General features: G+C 35.4%; 1 protein-coding gene across 2 annotated transcripts in view; it reads left to right on the forward strand.

Annotated features, from left to right (window-relative positions):
- LOC113520078 (adenylate cyclase type 2-like) overlaps window positions 1–12,198 on the forward strand; it is a 243,327-nt gene that overhangs the window by 222,588 nt on the left and 8,541 nt on the right. For both annotated transcript variants that reach the window (XM_052894116.1, XM_052894117.1), the window contains exons 12-16: window positions 1,489–1,616; window positions 7,602–7,660; window positions 9,338–9,499; window positions 10,392–10,560; window positions 11,288–11,371. In XM_052894116.1, coding sequence (XP_052750076.1) covers window positions 1,489–1,616; window positions 7,602–7,660; window positions 9,338–9,499; window positions 10,392–10,560; window positions 11,288–11,371 — 602 coding nt within the window. The remainder of the gene's footprint in view (window positions 1–1,488; window positions 1,617–7,601; window positions 7,661–9,337; window positions 9,500–10,391; window positions 10,561–11,287; window positions 11,372–12,198) is intronic.

A 12,198-nucleotide genomic window follows, 5' to 3' on the forward strand; every position in this document is an offset into this window, starting at 1 on the left:
ATGTAAGCATGTATTAAATGCATTTACCTTATGTACTGAAGTGTTGGGGTTAAACTATATAAAAATATATATGTCATTTATAAATTAATGAATTTCATTAATATATATACCTTGCATCTGAAACATTTAAAATCAATGTTGCATTATTTATCATTTAGTCTAAATCTTAGTTCATTATGTATCTACGTATCTATTTCAGGAATTGAGTGATTATGGAAATAAATGAATTGTGTTAAAAAAAAAGAAAACGACTTCAATTGTGGCATAACCAGTTAGTTATTTTTTATTTAAAATCTAAACTATTAAACCGATTTTGATAGAATTTCTATAGAACTAATTTGTAATCATATCCTTTTAGATTAAAAATAATAATTTTCCAAATCGGTTTACAACTAACGGAGTTTACGAGTATTTTTTTTTATACAATTTAGAATCGCAAACAAGCTGACGGCCCACCTGATGTAAAGTGGTAACCGTCGCCTATAAACATGAGCAGTACCATGGACATAACAGTGTATACTGTTTTGCGTATGATACCCTCCATGCATTGCCATTCCTAAGGATTTAGGTGTTATTTCTCTGTACCCTATAGATTCACGTCATTTACCATCCTTCAAACCGAAACACAGCCATGCAAATATAACTGCCTCACGGTAGAAACACGAATGCGACAGAGGTGCCCAAGCAATAGACTTTTGTACAAAGTCTTATTTATTGCACTAAAAACATTTTAACAAAACAATGACATATAAACAATTCAACTGTAATACAGTAGCATGAAGTACAGGTTAACATATACATATAAAGGTACAAAAGGCTGTCTTATCGCTAGGGCGATCTCTTACAGACAACCTTATGTTATAAGTAACAAACATAAAAAAGACAACCGAAACGAGAATTTCCTTCGGTAGGTAATCATTGCGTTAAGGGTATTTAAAATATGTGTTATTGACACACACGTACATATGTATGTGAAAGTTTAAAATTATCTTTTATTATTATTACACTAGCGGCCCGTCCAGGCGTCGCACGGGTGGACATTTTTATATTTTAAAAAGTGGCCATTAAGGTTGCACACGCGACGGAAGCTTAAAAATGGAGTAACTTCTCTCGTTTTCCCAACATTTCCCTGGTTCACTGCTCTGCTCCTATTGATCGTAGCGTGATGAAAAGTATACTTAAAACCTGCCCAGGAGTATAAAAACAATTGTACAAAGTTTCGTTAAAATCCGTCGAGTAGTTTTTGTTTCTATAACGAACATACAGACAGACAGACAATAATTTTACTGATTGCATTTTTGGCATCAGTATCGATCACTAATCACCTTCTGATAGTTATTTTGGAAATATATTTCATGTACAGAATTAACCTCTCTACAGATTTATTATAAGTATAGATTATTCCCTTTGATTTCCTTGCATTTTAGACAGATCTCTTTAGCCGACTGTTGTTTTGTTCACGAAAGTCACCAGAGGGCTCTGTTGCAGCAACTCCCGGTGTGCCGTCGAGGTCTCGTCCTTCTAGCAAGATGACGAAGTATGTGGAATGCTGGGGGGCCGATAAGCCCTTCGCCAATATAACGGATTCAACTCTTGCCAAAAATATTGGGATATCTGTAAGTATGCAATAGTAGCGGTTGCCAACCCGCCTGCCAAGCTTGGCAACTACTGGCAAAACTTCCCAATAGGGGGAGAACTATGTCCAGCAGTGGACAGTAAACGGCAATAATACAATACTAATTGGAACAGTATTTTTAAACAATTGATGGATAATGATGGACATGGATTTCAATGTCATCATCATATCGGCTTTTAACAGTACATTGATGAATTGGTTTCCTTCATAAGGGAGGTTTACATACTTGACATACGGATTGGCAACCGCAGTCAGGCTTTTGGGTGATGTTTTAATAGAGACGCTGCTGCCTTTTCCTCGAAAATAAAAATCCCTTAGTCACCTATAACGACATCCACTAGAAAGGAAGGGGTTTCTATGTCGGGACCACATGGAAAATGGTGACTGTTTATACATATTTAGCCACCATATACACCATGGTTATTACAGAATACACTCTGATATTCATGGTACCTCTTATGCACTGCCAATGTCCTGTGTTTTTTTATGGGTGAAAATGGTATGGTAACCCCCCGCTTGCGCTAACGGGATACGCTGGTGGAGCACCAGTGAAGGGTGATAGATGAGACTGAAAACAGGCCAGTTGGCCCATCATGATATGATATGTTAGACCATCAGGAATTAACCATGATAGTTTCCAGGGAGAACCGCGAGGAGGTCGACCTGGTTGGGTATATTGCTAGCAATGGGATTCTCAGTCTCCATTACTAACAATCCCTTGCCCCCCGGACTAAGGTGTTATACATCTGTACCCTGTAATATTAAAAGTAGACATAATTTCTAAAAATTATCAAAATATAATTTTTTTTTTGTGGGTAGCTGTGTAGCACTAACTATCAAATATTGTTGCTCTGGACTATTAATTTATTTAAATTCAAAATAATACTTATTATTGTTATATTTTATGTTTAAAGTATAAATTTAGTAGTTGTCTACCTGCAGTGGTGATATCTCCGTCTATTTTTAATCCTAAGATACCAATATTTTTATTTTAAATGGAGTCTGTACAACAGTCCTTGGAACAAATGATGGTGAACTTTAACACTAGGATGGCAGCATTTCAAGACAAATTAGATAAGGCCAGTGCTGCTCCCGTCATTATCTACGGATTTTGCACAGTTTAAGTCTCTTATGGCAGAGTCATTGAACAATCTTCAACAGCAGGTACATATCATCGCACAACAACAGGATCGCTTGGAGATGCATAGTCGTCGCAAAATCCTATTGCTGCATGGGGTTCGTGAGAATAGTGAATGTGGCTTATCCATGCTAGTCTCCAGCCTTCTCACTAAGAAACTTAAGATGCCAATTTCGCCAGAAGATATAAGCAGGATCCATCGTATTAGTCGTTTGTCACAAGGGAAACTCCGGCCTATTTTAGTCAAATTTCGTTGTGCTGATGTGAGAGACAAGATTTGGTCTGCAAAAACCGAATTTAAAAATAGCGGAATTACATTGTCCGAGTTTCTTACAAAAGCAAGACACGACGCTTTTATGAAGGCACGGAAACACTTTGGTATCACGAAATGCTGGACACGAAATGGCATCGTGGTTATCATTGGTTCGGATGGTAAGAGGCATCGTGTTAGTTCCATTGCTGAAGTTGACCAACTTATTAACCTGTCGCCAATTGCTGTTGAAGACGTTGTATCCGTGTCAGCGGACTCCTTGGCCGTCTCGAAGACCATGGATTTGGCTGGTACGGGTTCCTCGCGTTCCAAGCGTGTCATGAAGAAGTGAGCTGTTGTGCAGATTATTGTGATGGTTTTGGTGGCAATATTCTTGTTGTGGGTATATTATAATTTCTTTTTTTTTTTTACAAACTTATATAAGGTAAACTATTCATCAATTATTGTAATCTTTACGGGGTATGTTAAAAAATTTTATAAAAATTCTCATTATATTATGGCATTTATAACTTTCAAAATTATGTTTTGGTTTGTTTTCTTTGACAACTCATTCAGAATAACAGATATGATAGATTAGATTGACAGTTCCTCAACATAGATAGAATACATGTATTTTTATTTATTTATTTATTTTTTTTTTAATTAGATGGGTAACAATATAATCATACTACTGTTGGGGGCTCGAATGTAGCAAGTTTATATCTATTCAGCTATCTAAATAAGTTTGGCTGTCCTTACGCTGTATTCTTCTGTATCTACACGTATTATTATATTTGCTAATTTAATGTTGCCGCCAATGCCAAAACAAAAACAATTTACTGTTTTACTTTTTTTATATTAATACTGTTTTTTTTTATTGTGGATTTTATCCAAATATATTTTTTTTTTCCTTTTTTTAGTCAATTTCGTAGTCCACTACTGGCAGGTAGATGAATTGAAGTTTTTCTATTTGTATAAAGAATTTTTTTGTGTTTATATATTTATATATATATATATATATATATATATATATATATATATATATATATATATATATATATATTAGTATTGTCTTATACACATACATACATGGTTTCAGAATCCGATTCTGATGATACATTTCTATCCGTTTCTTCTTCTAGCAATGTAAGTTTTCATAGTTTGCCTACTCCTTTAGAAGAAATCTTAAAAACTAATTTTTCTTCTCATCCTAAAAACTTTAACACCGTTCACATAAATGCCCAAAGTATTCCTGCACATTATTCGGACTTGCTATCTACATTTAATGTAAATAACCTCCATGGCATATTTATCTCGGAGTCATGGTTGAAGCCCTGCCTTCCATCTACTTCCTATTCCTTACCCGGTTTTAATTTAATTCGTTGTGATCGCACCGGAAGGGTTGGTGGTGGTGTTGCTGTATATCTTCGTTCTGATATCCCTTACGCTATTATTAACTCTTCTTTAACGATAAATTCTTCCTGCAATTTTGAACACCTTTTCCTTGAAATAACTCTCTGTCATACCAAGGTTCTACTAGGAGTTTTCTATAGTCCATCTTCCACTACTGATTATTTTTCCTCTTTTGAAAGCCTCTTAGAGAACCTAATCCCGTCCTATAATCACACTATTATTATGGGGGACTTTAATACTTGCCTTCTTAAAAATGACCTGCGTGCGAATCGTCTTAAGTCTCTGGCCCATGCTTGCAATCTAGAGATCCTGCCCCTCCAAGCCACCCATTTCTTTCCTAACTGTAATCCTTCCTTACTTGATTTGATTTTAGTCTCCTCTCCTGACCATATTGCGAAACATGACCAATATCCTGCAGATGCATTTTCCTTCCATAACCTCATTTATCTGTCTTATAAAATACGTCCTCCCAAAGTTAAACGGAAAATCCTTATGCAGCGCAATTTTGGTGCTATTGATATTGACCGTTTACGTCACGATGCTGCGGATTGTGATTGGTCGAGTATCGGTACAGCAGCAAATATTAATGATCAGGTAGAATTATTTAATAAATTCATTTTAGATCTGTACGATAAACATGCTCCCATCCGCCCGGTCAGGGTTAAGCATTTACCTGCACCTTGGCTTACAGACAAGATCAAGTCCATAATCCACAAAAAAAATATTGCTAAAACTAAATATAAGTCGGATCCGGACAGACATCGTAATGAGTACATCAATACTAGAAATCTCTGCAACAGGGTGTGTAGGGAGGCTCAACGACGCCACATTCATAAATCCGTAGAAAATGGTGATGCAGCAAAAGTTTGGAAATTTCTTAAGTCATTAGGGGTTGGTAAGAGTCATAACGATAATCCTGGTAATCTTGATGTTGAGTGTCTTAATAATCATTTTTGTACTTCTACTGTCATGGACAGCAATGTAAAATCTAAGACATTGCACTATCTTTCATCCATTATCGCCCCTAATTGTACTCCTTTTATTTTTGATCAGTTGACCGATTGTGATGTTGAAAAGAGTTTACGGTTTATATCGTCAAACGCCATTGGCACAGATAGCATTAGTCGTAATATGATTTTACCTATCCTTGATATCCTTTTACCCACCATTACCTTACTTTTCAACAATTCCCTGTCCTCCGGTTTCTTTCCTTCAGCTTGGAAAGCAGCTTTCATAATCCCTCTACCAAAAAAGAAACTTCCTTCCTCGTTCTCAGATTACCGTCCAATTTCTATACTCCCTTTTCTATCCAAAGCCTTAGAACGCCTTGTCCAACAAAAACATAACTTTTACCTATCAAGAAACAATCTCTTAAATCCTCTTCAATCTGGTTTCCGTCCTGGTCATAGTACGACTACTGCTCTTATTAAAATTTCTGACGATATCCGTTTTGGCATGGAGAATTCTCAATTAACGGTCTTAACATTATTGGACTTTAGCAATGCCTTTAATACTGTTGATTTTGATATTTTGTTAGGATTGCTAACCTCTCTCAACATATCTCCAACGGCAATTGACTGGTTTCGTAGTTACCTGTTTGGACGTCGGCAACGTATTCGCATTGATGACGTTTTATCTTCTTGGTGCCATACGTCAGCTGGCGTGCCGCAGGGTGGCGTTTTATCTCCTCTTCTATTTGCCTTATTTATTAGCACTATCACTTCGAAACTTCAATCTTCCTACCACCTTTATGCAGATGATTTACAGATTTACTCTTTAGCCCCTCTGGTTGATATCTCTTTAGCAATATCTACTGTTAACGCCGATCTGGAACGTATATCTGCCTGGAGTAAATCTCATGGTCTTGTTATAAACCCCTTGAAGACACAAGCCATTATTATTGGGAGTCCCATACTTATTTCCAAAATTTCCTCGACCAGTCTTCCGCCTGTGGTTTTTGATGGGGTTATGATAGATTACCAGAAAAAAGTAAAAAATCTTGGCATTATTTTTGATAACACTTTGTCATGGTCTCCACAAATCTCGGAGGTCAGTAAAAAAATGTTTGCTGCAACTTTTGCCTTAAATAGACTACGTAATTTCCTCCCAGTTAACACCAAAATTGCGCTCGCACACACCTTACTCCTACCCATTCTTGATTATGCCGACTCATGTTATTTAGACCTCACCGAAGAGCAATTAAACAAGTTTGAGCGTCTCCAAAATTTATGTATCCGCTTCATATTTGGTCTTCGCAAATATGATCACATTTCTCAATTTCGTACTCAACTCAAGTGGCTCTCTATCCGTTTTCGTCGTAATCTGCATATCCTGTCTCTTCTTTACACAATCCTTTTTAATCCTGCTGCTCCTGATTATCTAAAAGACCGATTCTTGTTTCTCAGTGAAGCTAATGATCATACTTTACGCAGTGTCAATAACCTCCGACTTAAATTTCCCACTCATTCTTCTTCCTTTTATTCTAAATCCTTTATTGTTCAGGCAGTTCGTCTATAGAACTCACAACCTACCTCTATTTGATGCGCTCAAACTCTTACTAGCTTCAAAACCTCTGTTAAATCTTACTACCTCTCACTTTAGTACTATTTTCCTGTGTTCTCTCTTCGTTTTCCTTCGTCATTTTTTTCTGTTGTATGTATGCTGTTAAGTATGTGTATGTTATGTATATATTTAATTGTGTATATATTATATATGTATGTGTATGTATGTATGTATGTATGTTATGTATATATTTAATTGTGTATATATTATATATGTATGTGTATATATGTATGTATGTATCTATATATGTTTGTATTTGATAATATTTATATAATAGTGCGCCACCTACTCTTTGTCTTTTTCTCAATGTCCTCTACCCAAAGGTTGTCTGGAAGAGATTGCTTAGCGATAAGGCCGCCTTTTGTATCACTTCTCATTAATATTTACTGTATTTGTTATTCCTCTTTTTACTTGGTGCAATAAAGTGTAAATAAATAAATAAATATGTTCAAGTTCTCTCTTTTTTTTAATAAGCAATGTAAAGACATGTAAAATATTATATTTTTAATAATATATCTATATTTATAGGTTTGTATATTACCATATATAGGTATGTTTGTATAGGTACATGTATTCTGATATGATCCATAATTTTTTTCCAGAGCTTGGCCATGATCGAACAAAATCTATTACCGCAAAGAACGACATGCTGTGACTGTAGGTAAGTTGATTTTATCTAACCCACTCATTTAGCAATAAGATTTGTTAGCAATGGGGATTGAGGGCCCCATTGCTACTAATATACCCCATCAGGTCGACCTTCATACGATTTTTCCTGGTAACCATTGTGGTTAACTCTTAACGAATTCGTCCAAATGGGCCATCTGACTACACCTTTTTTAATGGATGACAATGGAATGGTAACCCCATCTGCGCTATCGGTATACGAGGGAGAAGCGATTGTTAGTAATGGGAACTAAAGGTCACATTGCTACCAATATTTACCAGAGGGAGACTTTGTACAAAACTCGTTTGCTTGGGTACTTCTGTCCCATTCGTGTTTCAACCGTAAAACAGTTGCGTTTGCATGGCTGTGTTTCGGTTTGAGGGGTGGGATATGGTGTATATATATAATTTACAGGAAATTTACAGAGGAATAACACCTGAGTCCTCAGGAATGGCAACGCATGGAGGGTATCATGGGCGAAACAGTATACTCTGTTATGTCCATGGTACTGCTCATGTCTATAGGCGACGGTTACCACTTTCCATCAGGTGGGCCGTCAGCTTGTTTGCCATTCTAAGTTGTATAAAAAAAATATTGAAACAGTTACGTATTTCACAGTATCAGTAGTGTCAACGTAATTAATATATTTGTATGTTATTCAACAACTAACTATTAAGGGAACCGTTTATTAGCATGTTAATATAAGGCCGGGTCGGAGAACTATGTTGTTTAAATTAATCTTGCTTGTTACACGTGAAACTTGTGCGTAAATATTGTTTCTATCCATGCTTAATAGGTACTAGTGACGTGCCCAATCAAGTTGACTCGAATATCAAACTCGAAAACTCAAGTATTTATATACGAGTACTTGACAACTTACGGTACTCGAATACAAGTCGCGAATTTATTTGAAGTTTTTATGGTTCTGTTTATTTTTTATGCGTATTTGAATACCTATGGATGTACTCGATTACCCGTTCGAGTATTCAAACTCGAGTCAGAATAACCAAAATACTCGAAAATTGAAAAGACCGATTCGGCACATCACAAATTGATATATCTAACGTGGTTTCGTCTCATTTAAGTAAATTAATTTTAAGGCCGGGGAAATGTTGTTTTAGTTATGAATTAATACAATTATGAAATAAAAATTTAATTAAAAATTTTCTTTATAATACATTTTTGATAAATAATTAAATGGCATTTAAATAGGTCTATCAGTTTAGGAGCTATGATGCAACAGACAGATACACAAATACACTTATGCAAATAAAATCAATTTTATAACACTCTTTTTTTATACTTCCAACAATTAAATTATGGATTTAATACAAGTTCTTGCATTTTTTTATTATTCTATTGTTTATTCAACTAGAGTTGTAACGAAACCTGTAAGTTTGTTTTTAGAGAGAAGTAAAATGTGAGTCATCAAGACATCAAGAAATCATCGATATAATCCCAAAATTTTATGTACGCATAAAACTATTCCATCAAAACTATGCCATATGCCTATACAACTATAACATACTACGCGAAACAAGACAATTATTCTTTTTGAATTTCCTTATACGTATGATATATATATATGTATGATGATTTCATTCCTATATTTTTGGTATTGAATGCCCTTATTAAGTAGATTTTAATGAATTTTATGTCTGTTTATTACAGTAACAACTCCGAGGGCATGAATTGTGTGACACTATGGTTCAAGAGCAGCACACAAGAGCGTCAGTACAGGAACCAGCCGGACGCGCAATTCAAGTATAACGTCGCGTGCGCAGCTCTGCTCTTCACGCTGATTGCCTTCATACAACTGCTTACTGTGCAAAAGTAATTTGACATACATACATGTATATCTCTTACGCCTATCTCTCACATTATTCAATTCAAACAGACCTTTTTAACTTCCTTTACATTCATCAATCTTTTCATACACGCTTGTCGGTTATGGGTACTTTTAATTTGGCCCTATTTTAGCACGTCGCCTATTTGGTCAGCATACGTCCACCTAGAGTACTGACATCTCCATTCAATCGTGCTCGATAAACTTCCTTCGTAGTTCTGCTTTAATCCAACCTCTCCAAATGTCCAAACCTACGCAACTTGCTCTTTTCGATTTTTGTTACTACATCGTCTTTCAGTCCATCAGTCTATACTTCTCTTTAATCACACTGTGTCTCACTCTATGTAATACTACACATGTTTCTTAGAGTTCTCATCTCTACAGCATTTATCCCACGTTATAATAGACTGACATATTCGACATAAAAAACTCAATTTGAAAGACAGATAAACGTTTTATTTGAGCCATTTGTGGCACACGTTAATTAACAAATGAGTTCGTACAAAATAATAATCACACTTTTTTTTAATATAAAACAAAAGATAAAATACGAAAATATATTTTCACTATGTGTGTTGCAGTGACACAAATAGGTTACAGCTCAGTGATGGTTTTGCTTAAAAGCAAAGCACTGATTTTCAGTTGCAGCCTACAGTGAGGCTACACCGACGCGAACAACGAACCCAGAGTGTAACCCTGTGGGACAAATTAACAGCCAAAGATAAAATTGTATTATATAAAACTTGCATAAAAGTATGGAGATTTTTTGCATTCGGTTCTCTCTATCTATTTCGTAAATGTCTTAGTATGAGTATACATACAAGTAGAAAACATATAACTTATCAATTTTAAAACACTTAAGTAAATGAATTGTTTTAGGGGCATCGTGATCTATGCATCGTTTGGGCCTACCTTCATCACCCTTTTAGTGTTTGTCTATTTATCGTGGTACGATGGTCAGTTTACCCGGCGAGGGATGCACCCCCTATCGGACGTACCCGTTCTTGCTGAAGACTTGTACACTGACAATTGTACGAAGCCTGGTCAGGTTGGTATGAAAGTTGACTGTCTTTCCTGCGAGATACCAAAGTGGAGTAAATTCTTGAAAATAGTATACTTTCAAAGATCAGTTTAATAATAAATATTATTAAAAAGACTATGTAGCTACAATACCAAAATCTACTGTCAATTTTTGCATTAGTTTAGCTCGTTTACCACTACTGCGGTTTAGAAGTCAATCTCATTCATTTAGAGTTAAGAGTAAATAAACTTGATATTCCAAAGTTTGAACGTGTAGAGTTTTAACTAGTACGTGTTACCAGAGATGATTTAGAGAGACGAGAAATTGAAACATGGTTTTATACTACTAACTATATATATGCTGAAGCTACAAGTTGCTCAGCGAGCTTGCTCCAAATTTCTCTGCTTAGTAGAAACCGAAATGAGCATATTCGCAAAAGGAAAAAACTAAAATAATCAGTATAGTAAGCTTAAGTGGCAATGGGCAAGTTATACAGCTAGCTATAATTATTAACCATTCGTGGGAAAAAAAGGTTCTCGATTAGTGGCTCCATACTGCGTAAAGGCAAAGTTGTCTAGGACTACTATCATTAGATGCAGAGAAATATTCAAATATAATGCAGCTTTTGAATGCTAGTAGCTCATGATCATTCCTTTCTGTTATATTTGAGGGAAGTCTATATGCACCAATTAAGAATTTAATTAAACTACTAAGCCAAGATATTGTTATTATAAAAATATTTTCTATATTTCAGGTGGTGGCCAGCAACCGTTTTATAAGACTCACTATGTTCTTGGTTACGGTACTGCTCATAGCTGCCTGTTCTGTCATCAATTTGGTAAGAATTTTTGTTATTTTTAAACTTAAAGATTAACTGCAGTTGTCAATCTGCTTGTCATGTGTGGCAACTACTGGCAAAATCCCCCTTATTGGAGAAGCTTATGTTCAGCAGTGAACAGTTAACGGCTGATATGATAATAAAAAACTCTAGTCCTTAACTTAGGATATCCTATAATATGAGAAACTAAGCATCGAGAATCCGGAGGCACATCTAGAATGCGCAGATCCGAGCCAATTTAGAAAAAGTCTTTTCCCAAATTGACTCGTCCGAGAACTAGAGCATGGGATCTCATTACGTAAAGCAATGCGCCTCTTAGGTTCGATATTTAGGTATACAGAGTTAGCTATTTATTCATATTAAATTTAAAAAAAAATCTATTATTTAATTAGATTTATAGCTTGTATTTTTTTCAGTTTTGTTTAAAAATTTTACAGTTCCATGACATTACTAAATTTCGAGTTGATCATACCTATTAACATTTAGACATTCGCGCTGCATATTTTATGGTTTATTAAAAACAGGAATTAACGTGATCATTTAGGTAAACTATGATAATTTACCTGGTTTATTTCGACGTTTCGACCAAGTTACATCGGTCTTGTTCACGAATAGACTGATGAAGCACTATTATGTCTCCGCTTCGGAGGCAGAAGTTATTTCTTCTCACATTGACACATTGACAGCATCAGTCTATTCGTGACCACGGTTGGTTTAACCCAGTCGAAGCGTCGAGATAATTCAATTAACTTAATTATTATAGTTTATCTAAATGATAGCGTTAACTCCTGTCTCTTAATGACCGTACCTATTACATCCAGTACGAT

The sequence above is a fragment of the Galleria mellonella genome, unplaced genomic scaffold (genome assembly GCF_026898425.1).
Source record: "Galleria mellonella isolate WM207_F2 unplaced genomic scaffold, CSIRO_AGI_GalMel_v1 utg19, whole genome shotgun sequence".
Lineage (NCBI taxonomy): Eukaryota > Metazoa > Arthropoda > Insecta > Lepidoptera > Pyralidae > Galleria > Galleria mellonella.